Here is a 26,712-nt window from a genome sequence, read left to right on the forward strand (position 1 = left end):
GGATTATCTCTCATTGTAGCTGGACGTTCGGAATAGTGTTTCATTTGTAGTGGAGACTCTTGGCAGAAGATGTGGGGAAGCAGCTGTGTACAGGATATGCTGCTGCTGCCATAAAATATACCAAATCCTCAGTGCGAAGACTTGACCGTTCAGCTTCTGAGATTCTGTTATCCTGTAGATTTTCCAGAACTGGAGTAAGTGGATCGCAGCCAAAACCAAATGTAAAAAAAATCTATATGCTGTAGCTGTAGTGTTACTGTATGGAAAATGAGGCCACGTCATCCATAGAGACATTACTCCTCTGACGGGAAAGGGTAAGGTTTACCGAGCGCCAGGGAACGTCAGTGAACTACTGTGTACTTACTTTATAAAACTAAATAGACCTCTACGACCCCCTCTTCACAAAGAAAAACATATATATCTATATAACTGATATGGGGTGATATAAGCAAAAGGATTTACTGTTACATATGATGGATAAAAACGGACAGATCAAGTATATCTCAATGATGTTCTTGTTGCTTTCTAGTGAGTGGATAGGCTGTATTCTCAGTGATGTCACTGCTGTTCTCTAGTGAATGTATAGGCTGTATTCAAAGTGATGTCACTGCTGCTTTCTAGTGAATGGATAGGATGTATTCTCAGTGATGTCACTGCTGTTCTCTAGTGAATGGATAGGATGTATTCTCAGTGATGTCACTGCTGCTCTCTAGTGAATGGATAGGATGTATTCTCAGTGATGTCACTGCTGTTCTCTAGTGAATGGATAGGATGTATTCTCAGTGATGTCACTGCTGTTCTCTAGCGAATGGATAGGATGTATTCTCAGTAATGTCACTGCTGTTCTCTAGTGAATGTATAGGATGTATTCTCAGTGATGTCACTGCTGTTCTCTAGTGAATGGATAGGATGTATTCTCAGTGATGTCACTGCTGTCCTCTAGTGAATGGATAGGCTGTATTCTCAGTAATGTCACTGCTGTTCTCTAGTGAATGGATAGGATGTATTCTTAGTGATGTCACTGCTGTTCCCTAGTGAATGGATAGGATTTATTCTCAGTGATGTCACTGCTGTTCTCTAGTGAATGGATAGGATGTATTCTCAGTGATGTCACCGCTGTTCTCTAGTGAATGGATAGGATGTATTCTCAGTGATGTCACTGCTGTTCTCTAGTGAATGGATAGGCTGTATTCTCAGTGATGTTACTGCTGTTCTCTAGTGAATGGATAGGCTGTATTCTCAGTAATGTCACTGCTGTTCTCTATTGAATGGATAGGATGTATTCTCAGTGATGTCACTACTGTTCTCTAGTGAATGGATAGGATGTATTCTCAGTGATGTCACTGTTGTTCTCTAGTGAATGGATAGGATGTATTCTCAGTGATGTCACTGCTGTTCTCTAGTGAATGGATAGGATGTATTCTCAGTGATGTCACTGTTGTTCTCTAGTGAATGGATAGGATGTATTCTCAGTGATGTCACTGCTGTTCTCTAGTGAATGGATAGGATGTATTCTCAGTGATGTCACTGCTGCTCTCTAGTGAATGGATAGGATGTATTCTCAGTGATGTCACTGCTGTTCTCTAGTGAATGGATAGGATGTATTCTCAGTGATGTCACTGCTGTTCTCTAGCGAATGGATAGGATGTATTCTCAGTAATGTCACTGCTGTTCTCTAGTGAATGTATAGGATGTATTCTCAGTGATGTCACTGCTGTTCTCTAGTGAATGGATAGGATGTATTCTCAGTGATGTCACTGCTGTCCTCTAGTGAATGGATAGGCTGTATTCTCAGTAATGTCACTGCTGTTCTCTAGTGAATGGATAGGATGTATTCTCAGTGATGTCACTGCTGTTCCCTAGTGAATGGATAGGATTTATTCTCAGTGATGTCACTGCTGTTCTCTAGTGAATGGATAGGATGTATTCTCAGTGATGTCACTGCTGTTCTCTAGTGAATGGATAGGCTGTATTCTCAGTGATGTTACTGCTGTTCTCTAGTGAATGGATAGGCTGTATTCTCAGTAATGTCACTGCTGTTCTCTATTGAATGGATAGGATGTATTCTCAGTGATGTCACTGCTGTTCTCTAGTGAATGGATAGGATGTATTCTCAGTGATGTCACTGTTGTTCTCTAGTGAATGGATAGGATGTATTCTCAGTGATGTCACTGCTGTTCTCTAGTGAATGGATAGGATGTATTCTCAGTGATGTCACTGCTGTTCTCTAGTGAATGGATAGAATGTATTCTCAGTGATGTCACTGCTGTTCTCTAGTGAATGGATAGGATGTATTCTCAGTAATGTCACTGCTGTTCTCTAGTGAATGGATAGGCTGTATTCTCAGTGATGTCACTACTGTTCTCTAGTGAATGGATAGGATGTATTCTCAGTGATGTCACTGTTGTTCTCTAGTGAATGGATAGGATGTATTCTCAGTGATGTCACTGCTGTTCTCTAGTGAATGGATAGGATGTATTCTCAGTGATGTCACTGCTGTTCTCTAGTGAATGGATAGAATGTATTCTCAGTGATGTCACTGCTGTTCTCTAGTGAATGGATAGGATGTATTCTCAGTAATGTCACTGCTGTTCTCTAGTGAATGGATATGATGTATTCTCAGTGATGTCACTGCTGTTCTCTAGTGAATGGATAGACTGTATTCTCAGTGATGTCACTGCTGTTCTCTAGTGAATGGATAGGATGTATTCTCAGTGATGTCACGGCTGTTCTCTAGTGAATGGATAGGATGTATTCTCAGTGATGTCACTGCTGTTCTCTAGTGAATGGATAGGCTGTATTCTCAGTGATGTCACTGCTGTTCTCTAGTGAATGGATAGAATGTATTCTCAGTGATGTCACTGCTGTTCTCTAGTGAATGGATAGGATGTATTCTCAGTAATGTCACTGCTGTTCTCTAGTGAATGGATAGGATGTATTCTCAGTGATTTCACTGCTGTTCTCTAGTGAATGGATAGGATGTATTCTCAGTGATGTCACTGCTGTTCTCTAGTGAATGGATAGGATGTATTCTCAGTGATTTCACTGCTGTTCTCTAGTGAATGGATAGGATGTATTCTCAGTGATGTCACTGCTGTTCTCTAGTGAATGGATAGGCTGTATTCTCAGTGATGTCACTGTTGTTCTCTAGTGAATGGATAGGCTGTATTCTCAGTGATGTCACTGCTGTTCTCTAGCGAATGGATAGGCTGTATTCTCAGTGATGTCACTGCTGTTCTCTAGTGAATGGATAGGATGTATTCTCAGTGATGTCACTGCTGTTCTCTAGTGAATGGATAGGATGTTTTCTCAGTGATGTCACTGCTGTTCTCTAGTGAATGGATAGGATGTATTCTCAGTGATGTCACTGCTGTTCTCTAGTGAATGGATAGGATGTATTCTCAGTGATGTCACTGCTGTTCTCTAGTGAATGGATAGGATGTATTCTCAGTGATGTCACTGCTGTTCTCTAGTGAATGGATAGAATGTATTCTCAGTGATGTCACTGCTGTTCTCTAGTGAATGGATAGGATGTATTCTCAGTAATGTCACTGCTGTTCTCTAGTGAATGGATAGGATGTATTCTCAGTGATGTCACTGCTGATCTCTAGTGAATGGATAGGATGTATTCTCAGTGATGTCACTGCTGTTCTCTAGTGAATGGATAGGATGTATTCTCAGTGATGTCACTGCTGTTCTCTAGTGAATGGATAGGCTGTATTCTCAGTGATGTCACTGCTGATCTCTAGTGAATGGATAGGATGTATTCTCAGTGATGTCACTGCTGTTCTCTAGTGAATGAATAGGATATATTCTCAGTGATGTCACTACTGTTCTCTAGTGAATGGATAGGCTGTATTCTCAGTGATGTCACTGCTGTTCTCTAGTGAATGGATAGGATGTATTCTCAGTGATGTCACTGCTGATCTCTAGTGAATGGATAGGATGTATTCTCAGTGATGTCACTGCTGTTCTCTAGTGAATGGATAGGATATATTCTCAGTGATGTCACTACTGTTCTCTAGTGAATGGATAGGATATATTCTCAGTAATGTCACTGCTGTTCTCTAGTGAAGGGATAGGATGTATTCTCAGTGATGTCACTGCTGTTCTCTAGTGAATGGATAAGATGTATTCTCAGTGAATGGATAAGATGTATTCTCAGGATAGGATGTATTCTCAGTGAAGTCACTGCTGTTCTCTAGTGAATGGATAGGATGTATTCTCATTGATGTCACTGCTGTTCTCTAGTGAATGGATAGGATGTATTCCCAGTGATGTCACTGCTGTTCTCTAGTGAATGGATGGGATGTATTCTCAGTGATGTCACTGCTGTTCTCTAGTGAATGGATAGGATGTATTCTCAGTGATGTCACTGCTGTTCTCTAGTGAATGGATAGGATGTATTCTCAGTGATGTCACTGCTGATCTCTAGTGAATGGATAGGATGTATTCTTAGTGATGTCACTGCTGTTCTCTAGTGAATGGATAGGATATATTCTCAGTGATGTCACTACTGTTCTCTAGTGAATGGATAGGATATATTCTCAGTGATGTCACTGCTGTTCTCTAGTGAAGGGATAGGATGTATTCTCAATGATGTCACTGCTGTTCTCTAGTGAATGGATAAGATGTATTCTCAGTGAATGGATAAGATGTATTCTCAGGATAGGATGTATTCTCAGTGAAGTCAGTGCTGTTCTCTAGTGAATGGATAGGATGTATTCTCATTGATGTCACTGCTCTCCTCTAGTGAATGGATAGGTTGTATTCTCAGTGATGTCACTGCTGTTCTCTAGTGAATGGATAGGATGTATTCTCAGTGATGTCACTGCTGTTCTCTAGTTAACGGATAGAATGTATTCCCAGTGATGTCACTGCTGTTCTCTAGGGAATGGATAGGATGTATTCTCAGTGATGTCACTGCTGTTCTCTAGTTAACGGATAGAATGTGTTCCCAGTGATGTCACTGCTGTTCTCTAGGGAATGGATAGGATGTATTCTCAGTGATGTCACTGCTGTTCTCTATGGAATGGATAGGCTGTATTCTCAGTGATGTCACTGCTGTTCTCTAGTGAATGGATAGGCTGTATTCTCAGTGATGTCACTGCTGTTCTCTAGTGAATGGATAGGATGTATTCTCAGTGATGTCACTGCTGTTCTCTAGTGAATGGATAGAATGTATTCTCAGTGATGTCACTGCTGTTCTCTAGTGAATGGATAGGATATATTCTCAGTGATGTCACTGCTGTTCTCTAGTGCATGGATAGGATATATTCTCAGTGATGTCACTGCTGATCTCTAGTGAATGGATAGGATGTATTCTCAGTGATGTCACTACTGTTCTCTAGTGAATGGATAGGATATATTCTCAGTGATGTCACTGCTGATCTCTAGTGAATGGATAGAATGTATTCCCAGTGATGTCACTGCTGATCTCTTGTGAATGGATAGGATGTATTCTCAGTGATGTCACTGCTGTTCTCTAGGGAAAGGATAGGATGTATTCTCAGTGATGTCACTGTTGTTCTCTAGTGAATGGATAGGCTGTAATCTCAGTGATGTCACTGCTGTTCTCTAGTGAATGGATAGGATGTATTCTCAGTGATGTCACTGCTGTTCTCTAGTGAATGGATAGAATGTATTCTCAGTGATGTCACTGCTGTTCTCTAGTGAATGGATAGGATGTATTCTCAGTGATGTCACTGCTGTTCTCTAGTGAATGGATAGGATGTATTCTCAGTGATGTCACTGCTCTCCTCTATTGAATGGATAGGATGTATTCTCAGTGATGTCACTGCTGTTCTCTAGTGAATGGATAGGATGTATTCTCAGTGATGTCACTGCTGTTCTCTAGTGAATGGACAGACTGTATTCTCAGTGATGTCACTGCTGATCTCTAGTGAATAGATAGGATGTATTCTCAGTGAAGTCACTGCTGATCTCTAGTGAATGGATAGACTGTATTCTCAGTGATGTCACTGATGTTCTCTAGTGAATGGATAGGATGTATTCTCAGTGATGTCACTGCTGTTCTCTAGTGAATGGATAGGATGTATTCTCAGTGATGTCACTGCTGATCTCTAGTGAATGGATAGGATGTATTCTCAGTGATGTCACTGCTGTTCTCTATGAAATGGATAGGATGTATTCTCAGTGATGTCACTGCTGTTCTCTAGTGAATGGATAGGATGTATTCTCAGTGATGTCACTGCTGTTCCCTAGTGAATGGATAGACGTTATTCTCAGTGATGTCACTGCTGTTCTCTAGTGAATGGATAGGATGTATTCTCAGTGATGTCACTGCTGTTCTCTAGTGAATGAATAGGCTGTATTCTCAGTGATGTCACTGCTGTTCTGTAGTGAATGGATTGGATGTATTCTCAGTGATGTCACTGCTGTTCTCTAGTGAATGGATAGACTGTATTGTCAGTGATGTCACTGATGTTCTCTAGTGAATGGATAGGATGTATTCTCAGTGATGTCACTGCTGTTCTCTAGTGAATGGATAGACTGTATTCTCAGTGATGTCACTGCTGTTCTCTAGTGAATGGATAGGATGTATTCTCAGTGATGTCACTGCTGTTTTCTAGTGAATGGATAGGATGTATTCTCAGTGATGTCACTGCTCTCCTCTATTGAATGGATAGGATGTATTCTCAGTGATGTCACTGCTGTTCTCTAGTGAATGGATAGACTGTATTCTCAGTGATGTCACTGCTGATCTCTAGTGAATGGATAGGATGTATTCTCAGTGAAGTCACTGCTGATCTCTAGTGAATGGATAGACTGTATTCTCAGTGATGTCACTGATGTTCTCTCGTGAATGGATAGGATGTATTCTCAGTGATGTCACTGCTGTTCTCTAGTGAATGGATAGGATGTATTCTCAGTGATGTCACTGCTGATCTCTAGTGAATGGATAGGATGTATTCTCAGTGATGTCACTGCTGTTCTCTATGAAATGGATAGGATGTATTCTCAGTGATGTCACTGCTGTTCTCTAGTGAATGGATAGGATGTATTCTCAGTGATGTCACTGCTGTTCCCTAGTGAATGAATAGACGTTATTCTCAGTGATGTCACTGCTGTTCTCTAGTGAATGGATAGGATGTATTCTCAGTGATGTCACTGCTGTTCTCTAGTGAATGGATAGACTGTATTGTCAGTGATGTCACTGATGTTCTCTAGTGAATGGATAGGATGTATTCTCAGTGATGTCACTGCTGTTCTCTAGTGAATGGATAGACTGTATTCTCAGTGATGTCACTGATGTTCTCTAGTGAATGGATAGGCTGTATTCTCAGTGATGTCACTGCTGTTCTCTAGTGAATGGATAGACTGTATTCTCAGTGATGTCACTGCTGTTCTCTAGTGAATGGATAGGATATATTCTCAGTGATGTCACTGCTGTTCTCTAGTGAATGGATAGACTGTATTCTCAGTAATGTCACTGCTGATCTCTAGTGAATGGATAGGATGTATTCTAAGTGAAGTCACTGCTGATCTCTAGTGAATGGATAGACTGTATTCTCAGTGATGTCACTGATGTTCTCTAGTGAATGGATAGGATGTATTCTCAGTGATGTCACTGCTGTTCTCTAGTGAATGGATAGGATGTATTCTCAGTGATGTCACTGCTGTTCTCTAGTGAATGGAAAGGATGTATTCTCAGTGATGTCACTGCTGTTCTCTAGTGAATGGATAGGATGTATTCTCAGTGATGTCACTGCTGTTCTCTAGTGAATGGAAAGGATATATTCTCAGTGATGTCACTGTTGTTCTCTAGTGAATGGATAGGCTGTATTCTCAGTGATGTCACTGCTGTTCTGTAGTGAATGGATTGGATGTATTCTCAGTGATGTCACTGCTGTTCTCTAGTGAATGGATAGACTGTATTGTCAGTGATGTCACTGATGTTCTCTAGTGAATGGATAGGATGTATTCTCAGTGATGTCACTGCTGTTCTCTAGTGAATGGATAGACTGTATTCTCAGTGATGTCACTGATGTTCTCTAGTGAATGGATAGGCTGTATTCTCAGTGATGTCACTGCTGTTCTCTAGTGAATGGATAGACTGTATTCTCAGTGATGTCACTGCTGTTCTCTAGTGAATGGATAGGATATATTCTCAGTGATGTCACTGCTGTTCTCTAGTGAATGGATAGACTGTATTCTCAGTAATGTCACTGCTGATCTCTAGTGAATGGATAGGATGTATTCTAAGTGAAGTCACTGCTGATCTCTAGTGAATGGATAGACTGTATTCTCAGTGATGTCACTGATGTTCTCTAGTGAATGGATAGGATGTATTCTCAGTGATGTCACTGCTGTTCTCTAGTGAATGGAAAGGATGTATTCTCAGTGATGTCACTGCTGTTCTCTAGTGAATGGATAGGATGTATTCTCAGTGATGTCACTGCTGTTCTCTAGTGAATGGATAGGATGTATTCTCAGTGATGTCACTGCTCTCCTCTAGTGAATGGATAGGATGTACTCTCAGTGATGTCACTGCTGATCTCTAGTGAATGGATAGGATGTATTCCCAGTGATGTCACTGCTGTTCTCTAGTGAAAGGATAGGATGTATTCTCAGTGATGTCACTGCTGTTCTCTAGTGAATGGATAGGATGTATTCTCAGTGAAGTCACTGCTGATCTCTAGTGAATGGATAGACTGTATTCTCAGTGATGTCACTGATGTTCTCTAGTGAATGGATAGGATGTATTCTCAGTGATGTCACTGCTGTTCTTTAGTGAATGGATAGGATGTATTCTCAGTGATGTCACTGCTGTTCTCTAGTGAATGGATAGGATGTATTCTCTGTGATGTCACTGCTGTTCTCTAGTGAGTGGATAGGATATATTCTCAGTGATGTCACTGCTGTTCTCTAGTGAATGGATAGACTGTATTCTCAGTGATGTCCTTGCTGTTCTCTAGTAAATGGATTGGATGTATTCTCCGTGATGTCACTGAAGTTCTCTAGTGAATGAATAGACTGTATTCTCAGTGATGTCACTGTTGTTCTCTAGTGAATGGATAGGATGTATTCTCAGTGATGTCACTGCTGTTCTCTAGTGAATGGATAGGATGTATTCTCAGTGATGTCACTGCTCTCCTCTAGTGAATGGATAGGATGTATTCTCATTGATGTCACTGCTGTTCTCTAGTGAATGGATAGGATGTATTCTCAGTGATGTCACTGCTGTTCTCTAGTGAATGGATAGGATGTATTCTCAGTGATGTCACTGCTGTTCTCTATTGAATGGATAGGATGTATTCTCAGTGATGTCACTGCTGTTCTCTAGTGAATGGATAGGATGTATTCTCAGTGATGTCACTGCTCTCCTTTAGTGAATGAATAGGATGTACTCTCAGTGATGTCACTGCTGATCTCTAGTGAATGGATAGGATGTATTCTCAGTGATGTCACTGCTGTTCTCTTGTGAAAGGATAGGATGTATTCTCAGTGATGTCACTGCTGTTCTCTAGTGAATGAATAGGATGTATTCTCAGTGATGTCACTGCTGTACTCTTGTGAATGGATAGGCTGTATTCTCAGTGATGTCACTGCTGTTCTCTAGTGAATGGATAGGATGTATTCTTGGTGATGTCACTGCTCTCCTTTAGTGAATGAATAGGATGTACTCTCAGTGATGTCACTGCTGATCTCTAGTGAATGGATAGGATGTATTCTCAGTGATGTCACTGCTGTTCTCTTGTGAAAGGATAGGATGTATTGTCAGTGATGTCACTGCTGTTCTCTAGTGAATGGATAAGATGTATTCTCAGTGATGTCAATGCTGTTCTCTAGTGAATGGATAGAATGTATTCTCAGTGATGTCACTGCTGTTCTCTAGTGAATGGATAGGATGTATTCTCAGTGATGTCACTGCTGTTCTCTAGTGAATGGATAGGATATATTCTCAGTGATGTCACTGCTGATCTCTAGTGAATGGATAGGATGTATTCTCAGTGATGTCACTACTGTTCTCTAGTGAATGGATAGGATATATTCTCAGTGATGTCACTGCTGATCTCTAGTGAATGGATAGAATGTATTCCCAGTGATGTCACTGCTGATCTCTTGTGAATGGATAGGATGTATTCTCAGTGATGTCACTGCTGTTCTCTAGGGAAAGGATAGGATGTATTCTCAGTGATGTCACTGTTGTTCTCTAGTGAATGGATAGGCTGTAATCTCAGTGATGTCACTGCTGTTCTCTAGTGAATGGATAGGATGTATTCTCAGTGATGTCACTGCTGTTCTCTAGTGAATGGATAGAATGTATTCTCAGTGATGTCACTGCTGTTCTCTAGTGAATGGATAGGATGTATTCTCAGTGATGTCACTGCTGTTCTCTAGTGAATGGATAGGATGTATTCTCAGTGATGTCACTGCTCTCCTCTATTGAATGGATAGGATGTATTCTCAGTGATGTCACTGCTGTTCTCTAGTGAATGGATAGGATGTATTCTCAGTGATGTCACTGCTGTTCTCTAGTGAATGGTCAGACTGTATTCTCAGTGATGTCACTGCTGATCTCTAGTGAATAGATAGGATGTATTCTCAGTGAAGTCACTGCTGATCTCTAGTGAATGGATAGACTGTATTCTCAGTGATGTCACTGATGTTCTCTAGTGAATGGATAGGATGTATTCTTAGTGATGTCACTGCTGTTCTCTAGTGAATGGATAGGATGTATTCTCAGTGATGTCACTGCTGATCTCTAGTGAATGGATAGGATGTATTCTCAGTGATGTCACTGCTGTTCTCTATGAAATGGATAGGATGTATTCTCAGTGATGTCACTGCTGTTCTCTAGTGAATGGATAGGATGTATTCTCAGTGATGTCACTGCTGTTCCCTAGTGAATGGATAGACGTTATTCTCAGTGATGTCACTGCTGTTCTCTAGTGAATGGATAGGATGTATTCTCAGTGATGTCACTGCTGTTCTCTAGTGAATGAATAGGCTGTATTCTCAATGATGTCACTGCTGTTCTGTAGTGAATGGATTGGATGTATTCTCAGTGATGTCACTGCTGTTCTCTAGTGAATGGATAGACTGTATTGTCAGTGATGTCACTGATGTTCTCTAGTGAATGGATAGGATGTATTCTCAGTGATGTCACTGCTGTTCTCTAGTGAATGGATAGACTGTATTCTCAGTGATGTCACTGCTGTTCTCTAGTGAATGGATAGGATGTATTCTCAGTGATGTCACTGCTGTTTTCTAGTGAATGGATAGGATGTATTCTCAGTGATGTCACTGCTCTCCTCTATTGAATGGATAGGATGTATTCTCAGTGATGTCACTGCTGTTCTCTAGTGAATGGATAGACTGTATTCTCAGTGATGTCACTGCTGATCTCTAGTGAATGGATAGGATGTATTCTCAGTGAAGTCACTGCTGATCTCTAGTGAATGGATAGACTGTATTCTCAGTGATGTCACTGATGTTCTCTCGTGAATGGATAGGATGTATTCTCAGTGATGTCACTGCTGTTCTCTAGTGAATGGATAGGATGTATTCTCAGTGATGTCACTGCTGATCTCTAGTGAATGGATAGGATGTATTCTCAGTGATGTCACTGCTGTTCTCTATGAAATGGATAGGATGTATTCTCAGTGATGTCACTGCTGTTCTCTAGTGAATGGATAGGATGTATTCTCAGTGATGTCACTGCTGTTCCCTAGTGAATGGATAGACGTTATTCTCAGTGATGTCACTGCTGTTCTCTAGTGAATGGATAGGATGTATTCTCAGTGATGTCACTGCTGTTCTCTAGTGAATGGATAGACTGTATTGTCAGTGATGTCACTGATGTTCTCTAGTGAATGGATAGGATGTATTCTCAGTGATGTCACTGCTGTTCTCTAGTGAATGGATAGACTGTATTCTCAGTGATGTCACTGATGTTCTCTAGTGAATGGATAGGCTGTATTCTCAGTGATGTCACTGCTGTTCTCTAGTGAATGGATAGACTGTATTCTCAGTGATGTCACTGCTGTTCTCTAGTGAATGGATAGGATATATTCTCAGTGATGTCACTGCTGTTCTCTAGTGAATGGATAGACTGTATTCTCAGTAATGTCACTGCTGATCTCTAGTGAATGGATAGGATGTATTCTAAGTGAAGTCACTGCTGATCTCTAGTGAATGGATAGACTGTATTCTCAGTGATGTCACTGATGTTCTCTAGTGAATGGATAGGATGTATTCTCAGTGATGTCACTGCTGTTCTCTAGTGAATGGATAGGATGTATTCTCAGTGATGTCACTGCTGTTCTCTAGTGAATGGAAAGGATGTATTCTCAGTGATGTCACTGCTGTTCTCTAGTGAATGGATAGGATGTATTCTCAGTGATGTCACTGCTGTTCTCTAGTGAATGGAAAGGATGTATTCTCAGTGATGTCACTGCTGTTCTCTAGTGAATGGATAGGCTGTATTCTCAGTGATGTCACTGCTGTTCTGTAGTGAATGGATTGGATGTATTCTCAGTGATGTCACTGCTGTTCTCTAGTGAATGGATAGACTGTATTGTCAGTGATGTCACTGATGTTCTCTAGTGAATGGATAGGATGTATTCTCAGTGATGTCACTGCTGTTCTCTAGTGAATGGATAGACTGTATTCTCAGTGATGTAACTGATGTTCTCTAGTGAATGGATAGGCTGTATTCTCAGTGATGTCACTGCTGTTCTCTAGTGAATGGATAGACTGTATTCTCAGTGATGTCACTGCTGTTCTCTAGTGAATGGATAGGATATATTCTCAGTGATGTCACTGCTGTTCTCTAGTGAATGGATAGACTGTATTCTCAGTAATGTCACTGCTGATCTCTAGTGAATGGATAGGATGTATTCTAAGTGAAGTCACTGCTGATCTCTAGTGAATGGATAGACTGTATTCTCAGTGATGTCACTGATGTTCTCTAGTGAATGGATAGGATGTATTCTCAGTGATGTCACTGCTGTTGTCTAGTGAATGGATAGGATGTATTCTCAGTGATGTCACTGCTGTTCTCTAGTGAATGGAAAGGATGTATTCTCAGTGATGTCACTGCTGTTCTCTAGTGAATGGATAGGATGTATTCTCAGTGATGTCACTGCTGTTCTCTAGTGAATGGATAGGATGTATTCTCAGTGATGTCACTGCTCTCCTCTAGTGAATGGATAGGATGTACTCTCAGTGATGTCACTGCTGATCTCTAGTGAATGGATAGGATGTATTCCCAGTGATGTCACTGCTGTTCTCTAGTGAAAGGATAGAATGTATTCTCAGTGATGTCACTGCTGTTCTCTAGTGAATGGATAGGATGTATTCTCAGTGAAGTCACTGCTGATCTCTAGTGAATGGATAGACTGTATTCTCAGTGATGTCACTGATGTTCTCTAGTGAATGGATAGGATGTATTCTCAGTGATGTCACTGCTGTTCTTTAGTGAATGGATAGGATGTATTCTCAGTGATGTCACTGCTGTTCTCTAGTGAATGGATAGGATGTATTCTCTGTGATGTCACTGCTGTTCTCTAGTGAATGGATAGGATATATTCTCAGTGATGTCACTGCTGTTCTCTAGTGAATGGATAGACTGTATTCTCAGTGATGTCCTTGCTGTTCTCTAGTAAATGGATTGGATGTATTCTCCGTGATGTCACTGAAGTTCTCTAGTGAATGAATAGACTGTATTCTCAGTGATGTCACTGTTGTTCTCTAGTGAATGGATAGGATGTATTCTCAGTGATGTCACTGCTGTTCTCTAGTGAATGGATAGGATGTATTCTCAGTGATGTCACTGCTCTCCTCTAGTGAATGGATAGGATGTATTCTCATTGATGTCACTGCTGTTCTCTAGTGAATGGATAGGATGTATTCTCAGTGATGTCACTGCTGTTCTCTAGTGAATGGATAGGATGTATTCTCAGTGATGTCACTGCTGTTCTCTATTGAATGGATAGGATGTATTCTCAGTGATGTCACTGCTGTTCTCTAGTGAATGGATAGGATGTATTCTCAGTGATGTCACTGCTCTCCTTTAGTGAATGAATAGGATGTACTCTCAGTGATGTCACTGCTGATCTCTAGTGAATGGATAGGATGTATTCTCAGTGATGTCACTGCTGTTCTCTTGTGAAAGGATAGGATGTATTCTCAGTGATGTCACTGCTGTTCTCTAGTGAATGAATAGGATGTATTCTCAGTGATGTCACTGCTGTACTCTAGTGAATGGATAGGCTGTATTCTCAGTGATGTCACTGCTGTTCTCTAGTGAATGGATAGGATGTATTCTCGGTGATGTCACTGCTCTCCTTTAGTGAATGAATAGGATGTACTCTCAGTGATGTCACTGCTGATCTCTAGTGAATGGATAGGATGTATTCTCAGTGATGTCACTGCTGTTCTCTTGTGAAAGGATAGGATGTATTGTCAGTGATGTCACTGCTGTTCTCTAGTGAATGGATAAGATGTATTCTCAGTGATGTCAATGCTGTTCTCTAGTGAATGGATAGGATGTATTATCAGTGATGTCACTGCTGTTATCTAGTGAATGGATAGGCTGTATTCACAGTGATGTCACTGCTCTTCTCTGTTGAATGGATAGGATGTATTCTCAGTGATGTCACTGCTGTTCTCTAGTGAATGGATAGGATGTATTATCAGTGATGTCATTGCTGTTCTCTAGTGAATGGATAGGCTGTATTCACAGTGATGTCACTGCTGTTCTCTAGTGAATGGATAGGATGTATTCTCAGTGATGTCAATGCTGTTCTCTAGTGAACGGATCGGATGTATTCTCAGTGATGTCACTGCTGTTCTCTAGTGAACGAATCGGATGTGTTCTCAGTGATGACACCTCTACTCTCCAGTAAACGTATAGTGTAAATTAGGTGATATCAATACTCATCTCTACTGAATGTGGCTGTGTTGTACTGGCATGGTCTCATTGGAATCCTTGCAAGTTCTGTGGTTAGGTGCTGTCTGCCTCATTTGATATGTGTTTTTCATATTAATGTTTTATACATGTTATTATACTGTTTTAAATTGAAATTACATTGTACCAGGCATGGCTGGGAGAACTTACACATAGCTAGGAAACTTTCAGAGGGAGGGGAGGATCTTAGTCTGGTCCAGCCTCTATAGTGAGAGGAAAAAAGTTGTGTGAAATGAGAGTAGTCTCTGAGGAATTTAGTGCAGACTCTTCTAGTGTGAGGTGTCTAGTGCAGCCTCCCTGCAGGCCACCTCTCAAAGATAGGAGAGGATCATGTCAGAGGAGTAAAGTAGGGGAAAAGGGGGGTTGCCTTTAGATCCAGCTAAGAATCTGGAAGCAGCTTGAAATTTAAGACTGTTTACTCTAGGCTATGTTCACATGTCAGAATTTCCGTGTGGAGTTCTGCATTGGAAATCCGCATGGAGATACCCCTGCAGCAGAGTCCCATTGAATTTAACGTTATTCTGCTGTGCTGTGCACATGGCAGAATTTCCACGCAATATTTTTCTGGTACGTAAAATTCGATTTCTGTGTCTGCAGATAGAATGAATCTGTTCATTGTTTCTGCAGACTCCGCACAGAATGCATTGCCGTCTGCGTGCCTTCTTGGAAATGTCTGCACAGAGATTTTACTTGCGGACATTCCAATGTGTTAACATAGCCTAACAATTCCATCCAAATCCTTCTGCTAACTAGTCCTGATCTGATAATGGGATGAAGAATACTGAAGAAGTTTACAGATTCACACCCCTTTAATGGAAGAAAAATTACCTGGGAGTGGATATGAAATACCACCTGTACCAGGATCCAGTTACTGCATGCTCCAGGGACTGGCATCATCAAGACGGACTACGATAAAGTTGACCAGCTTCAGGTATCTGCTTTCCCCTCACCATGATGACAACGTAAAAAGATAGGCCCTGCCCCCATGGAAAGGACCTGGAGATGAAAGAGAAGCTCCTTCTCTCCTGCCCTAGTGGTTTCCTTTTCCTGGAGGTAGCCTGTAGTAGGTTTGGTTGGTCAAAAGAGGGTATTATTTCCAGTACCAGCAGGGCAGGAAAGGCTAGGGTTCTACCCATCTCGCTCTTTCTGGGGAAAAAGTCTAACGGGTCATTCTGAGTCATTATAACCTTGAATATGTCAGTTGGGTCATTTTACAGTAGAATTTCCTGCGTTTCCCGAGTCCAGGTTCATGATTGACAATTTATATAGCACATATAGCACAAGTTCACTGCACTGCACTGCAAGTCTTTATATTGGCATAGGTGATATTACCAGGACTGAATGAACTTCCCAATGACTTAGCAGTGCTTCATATAAAAATATACAGAGCCCGCAAGGGTTTCATTTTGAGGTCTTTTATTCTTGGTATGTTCAGGTAGATACAATATGGAAATTCATACAGGAGAGCAGTGGTGCAAAAGAGGCTGGGACATTCACAGGGGCCACAATTGTTTCACTTCTCCCATTGCTTTTTCACGGGCCTGAGGAAGCACCAGAAGGCATGAAATGATTGTAGCCCCTGTGAACCTCCCTACCTCTCCTGCATCCCTGCTTCCCTGAATGAACCTCCCTATGGTGTCTGTCTGAACATACCATAATAAAAGACATCAAACTGAAGACCTTTCAGGGTGAGTGCTCCATTTTCTTCTTTATGTTTGATTTATTCATGCATGGCATTTAAAGCTGGAGATCATAAGTATTTGGAATGAGTCATAAAAAGGGCTAAATGCAAAGATTAAGTTATCAAATCTGACTTTCTGCTCACTTTCCTGGTAAGGGGGAACAAAGAAAAAAGGTTTTAGCTAGAGGATAGGGTCTCTGGTAGCTTTAACAACATATGCCAGTCCCAGGGGGTAGGAACCAGACATAACTCAGGGGTCCTTAAATTACAGGGAGCTTCTAGCCATCCACAGAGCTCTTCTGGCAGCTGCCCCTCAGGTAGAAGGCAAGCATGTTAAAATATTGTCAGACAACTCTTTGCTAGGAGCACAGGTGAACAGGCAGGGAGGCACCAGGAATTTGTTATTACTGAATATTTCCTACAAAATTGCCTTTGCAGAAAAGAAGCTTCCCTCCCTATCAGCTGTTCACCTGAAGGGTAGTCTGAATTCCAGAGCAGATTTCCTGAGCTGCCACAGCTGATATTAAGGGGAGTGGAAGTTGCAGGCTTTACACTAGATAGCCATGTTATTGTGTTTCCTCAAACCATGACAGCACCCTTTACATTTCCACCGCTCTATTTTTTTTCTGTTCACCAGGTAGGGATAAGTACAATTCTGTGTAGCAAAAACAAACAAACAATTACTAGTAAGTGTTATTAACATTCTCTAGTTCACAAGTTCTTGAGTCTAAATTACTGGCAATACAGAACGAGGATCCTCGTGGCTTGGGTAACTGTGGTATAAGGTGTAATATCGGATTTCACTTTACTCACTCTTTTGGCAGTAACCTGTGAAACGACTCTAAGAAAGGTGCATCCAGAGAGGCTCCTTTGTTTGACAGACAGGCTGGCAACTAGAAAAGGCCCATAATAGATCAGTGAAAGACAGAAAGGTCCTTGTACAACTTCTACATGAAGGCTAAGAAATGTTGAATGTATCTTTGCAGCGTGGACTAGAACTAGGATTCAGAACAGCAACTGAGGGTACATGTGACTTAGAAGGATGCAGGCCTAGCAATGACTTGAGTTAGCTGAAGCATATGTGTGGAAGGAGGACCGGGGGCTTTCTCGTGCAATTACTGGCTAGGAGACAACATGTGACCAAATCACCATTCAGCTGTACAGTGAAATGCAAGGCATGTGAGAAATGTTAATCTTTAAATAACAAACCCTTAATGTATACCTTAGATTTAGGAGTATTGCAGAAATACAGTACCTCCAGTACCTAAAATAGACAATACATATACATCCAGCCACCCGAAAACTCTAATGGATAGGTGAAATACATTTTAGAAATTTTTTCCCCCAGAAAAAAATACCCTCTGGCAATAACCTCATAGCAGACCTTTTAAGCAAAAGTCATATGTTTTTTTAAATGTAATTTTGGTTGTGTTTCAAAGTACAACAGAACCGTAAGAAAACTGCTCAACACAGCCTCAATTGTCCAATGAGTTGGTTACTTAAAAAGGGTTCTGTATAGTTAATTATGGGGTGTTAACCCTTTCATGTCTGCTCTCTAGATACATTGTAAAAAATGGGTAAGATTTTCTGCCGAGGTCATCCATTGTGCTTAATGATAATCGAGTCGGGAAGTGGCCAGGAGAAGGAGGAATAAGAATCTTAACTGAACTCAGGAACACAACAAGGAGGCTCTGCAGGTGACTGAAGCTAATCCCAATCTTCAGGTCACATGTACAGTTCAGCCGCCAAAGTCTGAGGTGCAGATTTTCTGGGTCATATTCCCTGACCCTGGATTGAGTGGGAACAGCTGGTTTTACTAACTAACGCTTGCGGTTGGGATAAAACCAGAAAGTTTTGCAGCTTCCTAACATACTTAGAAATTTTTATTTATTTCTTAATATTTCCAAAATCTATGCTTGTTGTCAATATTTTAAAAAATCTTTGCTTACATCTTACGGCCAGTTTAACGCGCATTGCATCTGTATTTAGGACTCCAAGTCCCAGCCTGACTGTGATTCTCATGACCTTAACTGGCTGCTGTCAGTTCAAGTCATCAGAAACATGTTGGGACTAGGACTTGCGTCTGTAAGACTGACGCAAAAATGCGTCCACAATACACCCGTGTGAAACTGGCCAAAAGCTATCCTGGCCTTGTCTTGTTTACGATGCTGAGGAGTTTATTAGAATGAATCATTGTAGATTGTCCTCTGAGTTTCTTCTGGTTGAGCTCTTAGATTTATTTCTGGAGATTAGTCTACACTTGTCCTCACATTATAACAGACCCTCTAGCAGCATGTGTAAGAATTGTCAGGACAGGTTTTTAACCTCTGGATGTAAACCATGAACTTTCCATTCACTGACAGCAAATGAGTAACAAAGAAAAATAAAATTATTTGTAACATTATAACATCTATGTTTTTTTAAATCTCTGCAGACATGGGACGATGAGCTAGAGAGGTCATCTGAAGCCTGGGCTCAGCAGTGCATGTGGGAGCACGGACCTTCCAACCTTATCATGTCCATTGGACAGAACCTGGCAGTGCACTGGGGCAGGTAAGGACAAAATCCAAAATTGACTGCTGTAATGTCCAGTGGTCTTCTGTCATCTGCATTCTTTTTACATTAACAGACTATAATGAAACCATGTATTATATTCTTTCCAACCTCTTCACTAAGGTATCGGACTCCAGCATTTCATGTCCAGTCCTGGTATGATGAGGTCAAGGATTACACATATCCATACCCCCATGAATGTAACCCCTTCTGTCCAGAACGATGCTCAGGGCCAATGTGCACCCATTACACCCAGGTAGGTGGGTAAAGGTTGATTAAATAGATGCATTCTAGTCACTACAGGATCAGGGATAGGTAGAAAAGTCATAGATAGTTGAGGCCTGGGAGTAATAACCCAGTAGCATCACCACCACAGTCTGGGATGTTCCTGTAGGATTCTGCACTAAGAAGAGCCACAAACCACCAATTGACATAGCTGGATAAACAGTTTCTACCTGAGATGTTTCCACAGAAGTTTATCTGAGGCCTTACCATAACCCGACCTCCCATTGAGCCCCCTAAGCTTTTGACCACAGTTGACCCGCCCCCTATCCATCAAGAACCTGCAACTATTCAACTTGTCTTTCCCATCTCCAGATCGTCTGGGCCACAACCACTAAAGTGGGCTGTGCGGTGAATGTCTGCAAGAGGATGAACGTGTGGGGAGAGATTTGGGAGAACGCTGTCTACCTCGTCTGCAACTATTCCCCAAAGTAAGAGCTCAGTCATGTACAAGGCACAAGAATACCCTTCATTGCCAGCCATAGGTTTGGAAAACTGCTCACCCAGTGTCTGTAATTCATCCTGTAATAGTGACTGTTAACAGTATTGTGGTGGACCACGGTTGTATTGGTGTAGGTGGTGGGGTTAGATGGTATTAACCCGGGGGCAAGATGTTATTAACCCCTAGTGTTCGTGATGCCAGAGTGTTTTTTGGTACCGGAATCACGCAAACGTTATCTCTGCTATTCCAATGGCTAGTTAAGGAAAGGAGAGTCCATAACCAGTTATGGTTTAACCCCTTAAGGACCACGGGTTTTTCAGTTTTTTCCTCCTCACATTTTAAAAATCATAACCCTTTCAATTTTGCACCTAAAAATCCACATGATGGCTTATTTTTTGCGCCACCAATTCTATTTTGAAGTGACATCAGTCATTTTACCCAAAAAATCTACAGCGAAATGGGAAAAAAAATTATTGTGCGACAAAATTGAAGAAAAACCGCCATTTTGTAATTTTTGGGGCTTCCCTTTCTACGCAGTACATTTTTAAGTAAAAATGACACCTTATCTTTATTCTGTAGGTCCGTACAATTAAAATGATACCCTACTTATATAGGATTGATTTTGATATACTTCTGGAAAAAATCATAACTACATACAGGAAAATTTATACGTTTAAAATTGTCATCTTCTGACCCCTATAACTTTTTTATATTACTGCATATGGGGCAGTATGAGGGCTCATTTTTGTGCTGTGATCTGAAGTTTGTAGCGGTACCATTTTTGTATTGATCGGACTTTTTGATCGCTTTTTATTCATTTTTTCATGATATAAAAAGTGACCAAGAATTTTATTTTGGACTTTGGATTTTATTTTTGTGCGTACGCCATTGACCGTGCGGTTTAATTAATTATATATTTTTTATAGTTCGGACATTTATGCACGCGGCGATACCACATATGTTTATATTTATTTTTATTTACATGGGTTTTTTTATGGGAAAAGGGGGGTGATTTGGACTTTTATTAGGGAAAGGGTTAAATTACATTGATTGACTTTTTTTTACACTTTTTTTTTGCAGTGTTATAGCTCTCATAGGGGGCTATAACACTGCACACACTGATATTTTACACTATTCACTGCAAAGCCATGGCTTTGCATTGATCAGTGTTATCGGTGGTCGATTGCTCAAGCCTGCATCTCGGGCTTGGAGCAATCAATCGCCGAAGGAACGTGCCGGAGGAAGATAAGAGGACCTCTGCTCGTGTCCTAGCTGATCGGGACACTGCACTTTCACTGCAGTGGTCCCGATCATCACCACTGAGCAGCCGGTAAGCTTTTACTTTGGTCTAAAAGATTAATAGCACGCGGCACCGCGATCACTGCCGCGCGCTATTAGCCCCGGGTCCTGGCTTCAGATACATGCCGGGACTGACCCGATATGACACGGGGTCACCACGTGACCCCGCATTATATCGCTGGAGCTGGCCAAGGACGTAAATCTACGTCCTTGGTGGTTAAAGGGTTAACAGAGGCTTTACTGAGGTTAAGACAGATGGAATTATCTTCACAGCTAGGCCAGATTCCCAGAGAGGTGGCAAGGAACCCAGAAGACCTCGCAGCTTGCTGGGACCAATTATACTTGTAATAGACTTGAAACAATTATCTTGAGGTTTGACTATGTGCAGGACTTGACTACTTGTAGTGACAGCAGACATAGACTTTTGACTTACTGGAATGACTGTAGCTTTGTGGCCTTCCAGGTAGCTGATCACTAGCACTGAGATCTCTGGTGTTTGCTGTGCTCAGTAGCAGGTGGTAAGAGATAAGAGAGTGAATTGTAATGGCCGCCCCTTTTTATAGTAGGGGGCTGGACTAAAGCCCATTGGTCAAGCTGCGGGTCATAGGTTAAGCTGGTGCTCTCTGGGAGAACATGTGACAACAAATCATGTGACTGCATAACATAACATGTGACAGACTTACAGGTCCTTTAGACAACCTCTCACAGTGCTCTATCTATACATTAGGATCCTGTCTATATATTAAAGCAGTATACACAACATTCTGGAAACAACAAGTGGAGATGCTGCAGGGGAGCCCCCAGGTCATTGAGGGTCTCAACCTGACATATGGGATATTACAGTATGATGGAGGAAAAATATATTTTTATATTTTATTTACAAGTTTTGTGTTCTGTTCCTGTACATCCTGGTCACCATCACCAGCTACACACTCTGCAGCCATTTATGATCTCCCAACAGCGCAGAAGATATATCATACTGATGACATTTTATGTTCCTTTTTAGGGGAAACTGGATTGGTGAAGCCCCTTATAAGAATGGCCGACCTTGCTCTGAGTGTCCACCCATCTATGGAGGAAACTGCAAAAATAACCTCTGCTACAAAGGTATCTAATGTTACAGGGAAGTGGTTCTGTCTCTTCTGTTAACATCTATTTTGTCACAATCCAGAGAAATCAAAGCCTAAAATGTAAAGATCACTTACCCCTAAGATCATACCTGAAATGCTTAAATTACTATCCTAAACTATTCAGCTATTGCCAAGATTTGCTCAGATCAGGGGGTTCATTCTCCATGTGCTCTCTGCTAGTGTTCTGCCTGTACAAATATGAGAATGTACTTCTAGTAATAAATTCACAAACCAAAAAGCTTAGGATGAAAGCAGGGTTCATGTCTCACTGGAGAATGCATGCCAGTAAGCACCAAAATGTAGCTCCACCCTTCTAGTGTTAAAGGAAGATAGCCTGATTGTTATCGAATATCTAGGAGTTAGCTCCATCTTTTTTTTTTTTATTATTATTATTTTTTTTACTGGCAGACTAGCTTCTATCTTGACTGGACAGAGCTCCATTCTTCTTCATTGACCAGCACATAGCTTCATTCTTCTCTGAGGGACAGGTGTTAGCTCTATCCTTCTCTAATGACCAAGTGTTGGCTCCATCCTTCTCCAAAGACCAGGAGTTAGCTCCATCCTTTTCTTGATGACCAAATGTTAGCTCCATCCTTCTCCATAGACCAGGTGTTAGCTCCATCCTTCTCTATAGACTAGACGTTAGCTCTATCCTCTGATGACCAGGTGTTAGCTCGATCCTTCTCCATAGATCAGGTGTTAGCTCTATCCTTCTCCATAGACCAGGTGTTCGCTCCATCCTTCTCCACAGACCAGGTGTTAGCTCCATCCTTCTCCATAGACCAGGTGTTAGCTCCATCCTTCTCCATAGACCAGGTGTTTGCTCCATTCTTCTCCATACACTAGACGTTCGCTCTATCCTTCTCTGATGACCAGGTGTTAGCTCTATCCTTCTCTGATGACCAGGTGTTAGCTCTATCCTTCTCTGATGACCAGGTGTTAGCTCCATCCTTTTCCAATGACCAGGTGTTAGCTCCATCCTTTTCCAATGACCAGGTGTTAGCTCCATCCTTCTCCATAAACCAGGTGTTAGCTCCATACTTCTCCATAGACTAGACGTTAGCTCTATTCTTCTCTGATGACCAGGTGTTAGCTCTATCCTTCTCTGATGACCAGGTGTTATCTCCATCCTTTTCCAATGACCAGGTGTTAGCTCTATCCTTCTCAGATGACCAGGTGTTAGCTCCATCCTTTTCCAATGACCAGGTGTTAGCCCCTTCTTTCTCAGAAGACCAGGAGATTGGAGAAGGATGTCTTGATGACTAGAATGTAGCTCCTTCTTTCCCTTGTGTGCAAGGTGAGCTCCAATATTCTCCCAGGGAGGTAGTTCCATGCTTTTATGATGACAAGAAAGTAGCTCCATCCTTCTCTGATGACCAGGAGGTAGCTTCATTATTCTCTCTATAACCACAAGTTTGTTCTAACCTTTTATGACCAGTAGGCAGCTCTATTTTTCTCTTATGACCAGTGGGTGGCTCCATCCATCCTTTTAGGACCAGGAGGTGTCTCTATCCCTCTCTGTAAAACCAGAAGGCAACTCCATCCGAATATGGCTAACACCATCTTGAATATATCACACCATTGTTTTGGGCCATTAAGCTCTTTACTCATTTTCCTGAATGACTAAAAGCAGTTGTCATCAGATGTTAGTTGCTCTACTGTCCTGCTTCAGTGATCAGGGGAGCTCACTTTGGCATTGACTGCTGCCCCGCAACCAAATATTGAGATTCCAGTGATGAAAAGGGAATCTGCTCTATTATTTTAACAATAAAAACCTGGAATCTGCCTCCAGGATTACGTGCCTATTACACATTTTGCTCTCATGTATTTTCCATTAAGTCCTCATTCACCTGATACTGTGCCAAAATACGTCTGGTGGTTTATGGGCTGCAATAAAGGCACGGTTAGACTTATAGGAGCATCGTCTGAACATTGGTCATAAGGCATCAGGTCTTACTCGTTTCATTCATGTATTGACGTTGCAGTACACTGCAGTAAATTGAGATTGAATAATTCATGACTAGTGTGACCTAGAAGACCCACTGCTGTATAACTCTGACATCCCATAACATCCAGCGCCAATGTATTTTTTGTATGACTATGTTATACAGCGTTTTTCCAGTTCTTTGCTGCTGGCACTTTAAATCCATGGTTGTTAATGACTCTCTGTGTTGGACATTTAGCGATTATCTGCTGTGATTCTTGTTGACACAAGTAAATGAGAAGCAGATTTTCCAGAACCTTCTCTCACTGAACCTCTTGTCACTATTTTTAGTGCTGCTCGTGTAGAGTGTTGCTTTGTATGACCTTATATTTGAGAGGAAGTTTGAACTGCCATAAGCGGCATTCCTTGTGTTGGATGAAATGTCCTGGGTTCTTAAGGTTTATAGAGATTCCAGAAATGATTGTCATTGTTTTCTTGTCTTGTTTTTGCCATGTTAAAATCTTGTGTTCTTGGGAACATTTGCTGATTATTATGTTGCATAATGTCCTGTTTTCACCCTGCAGGAGACAAGAACACTGGGGCAGTGGAGACTGATGAAACCAATGAGATTGAATCTCCTCGTATTCCTGAAGAGACACTGATCTGGGTGCATGAAAAGATCAACAAGCCCAAAGTCGTGCCAAAAACGACGCAGCCAGCCAACGTGAACCTTATGAGTAAGAGCACACATTTATGTCACTTAGGGGAAACACTGCTGCAACTAGCAAGCCCCAATCTGACTGAGAGGGAAAATTTCTATTCATTCACTAGATGACAGTGGTGAGATCACTGAAAATGCAGCCTATCAATTCTCTAGAGAACAGTAGTGACATCACTGAGAATACAGCCTATCCATTCACTAGAGAACATCAGTGACATCACTGAAAATACATCCTATCCATTCACTAGAGAACAGCAGTGATATCACTGAGAATACATCCTATCCATTCACTAGAGAACAGCAGTGACATTACTGAGAATACATCCTATCTATTCACTAGAGATCAGCAGTGACTTCACTGAGAATACATCCTATCCATTCACTAGAGAACAACAGTGACATCACTGAGAATACAGCCTATCCATTCACTAGAGAACAGCAGTGACATCACTGAGAATACATCCTATCCATTCACTAGAGAACAGTAGTGACATTACTGAGAATACGTCCTATCCATTCACTAGAGAACAGCAGTGACATCACTGAGAATACATCCTATCCATTCACTAGAGAACAGTAGTGACATTACTGAGAATGCATCCTATCCATTCACTAGAGAACAGCAGTGACATCACTGAGAATACATCCTATCCATTCACTAGAGAACAGTAGTGACATTACTGAGAATACGTCCTATCCATTCACTAGAGAACAGCAGTGACATCACTGAGAATACATCATATCCATTCACTAGAGAACAGTAGTGATATCACTGAGAATACAGCCTATCCTTTCACTTGAGAACAGCAGTGACGTCACTGAGAATACATTCACTAGAGAACAGCAGTGACATCACTGAGAATACATCCTATCCATTCACTAGAGAATATCAGTGACATCACTGAGAATACAGCCTATCCATTCACTAGAGAACAGCAGTGACATCACTGAGAATACATCCTATCCATTCACTAGGGAACAGCAGTGACATCACTGAGAATACAGCCTATCCATTCACTAGAGAACAGCAGTGACATCACTGAGAATACATCCTATCCATTCACTAGAGAACAACAGTGACATCACTGAGAATACAGTCTATCCATTCACTAGAGAACAGCTGTGACATCACTGAGAATACATCCTATCCATTCACTAGAGAACCGCAGTGACATCACTGAGAATACATCCTATCCATTCACTAGAGAACAGCAGTGACATCACTGAGAATACAGCCTATCCATTCACTAGAGATCAGCAGTGACATCACTGAGAATACAGCCTATCCATTCACTAGAGAATAGCAGTGACATCACTGAGAATACATCCTATCCATTCACTAGAGAACAGCAGTGACATCACTGAGAATACATCCTATATATTCACTAGAGAACAGCAGTGACATCACTGACAATACAGCCTATCCATTCACTAGAGAACAGCAGTGACATCACTGAGAATACATCCCATCTATTCACTAGAGAACAGCAGTGACATCACTGAGAATACATCCTATCCATTCACTAGAGAACAGCAGTGACATCCCTGAGAATACATCCTATCCATTCACTAGAGAACAGCAGTGATATCACTGAGAATACATCCTATACATTCACTAGAGAACAGCAGTGACATCACTGAGAATACAGTCTATCCATTCACTAGAGAACAGCAGTGACATCACTGAGAATACATCCTATCCATTCACTAGAGAACAGCAGTGACATCACTGAGAATACATC

General features: G+C 41.3%; 1 protein-coding gene across 2 annotated transcripts in view; it reads left to right on the top strand.

Annotated features, from left to right (window-relative positions):
* CRISPLD2 (cysteine rich secretory protein LCCL domain containing 2) overlaps nucleotides 1-26,712 on the top strand; it is a 62,308-nt gene that overhangs the window by 17,999 nt on the left and 17,597 nt on the right. For both annotated transcript variants that reach the window (XM_056525485.1, XM_056525486.1), the window contains exons 3-7: nucleotides 19,054-19,172; nucleotides 19,296-19,428; nucleotides 19,770-19,885; nucleotides 22,202-22,302; nucleotides 24,834-24,986. In XM_056525485.1, coding sequence (XP_056381460.1) covers nucleotides 19,054-19,172; nucleotides 19,296-19,428; nucleotides 19,770-19,885; nucleotides 22,202-22,302; nucleotides 24,834-24,986 — 622 coding nt within the window. The remainder of the gene's footprint in view (nucleotides 1-19,053; nucleotides 19,173-19,295; nucleotides 19,429-19,769; nucleotides 19,886-22,201; nucleotides 22,303-24,833; nucleotides 24,987-26,712) is intronic.

Source organism: Hyla sarda, chromosome 6 (assembly GCF_029499605.1).
Source record: "Hyla sarda isolate aHylSar1 chromosome 6, aHylSar1.hap1, whole genome shotgun sequence".
In the NCBI taxonomy this organism is placed as follows: domain Eukaryota; kingdom Metazoa; phylum Chordata; class Amphibia; order Anura; family Hylidae; genus Hyla; species Hyla sarda.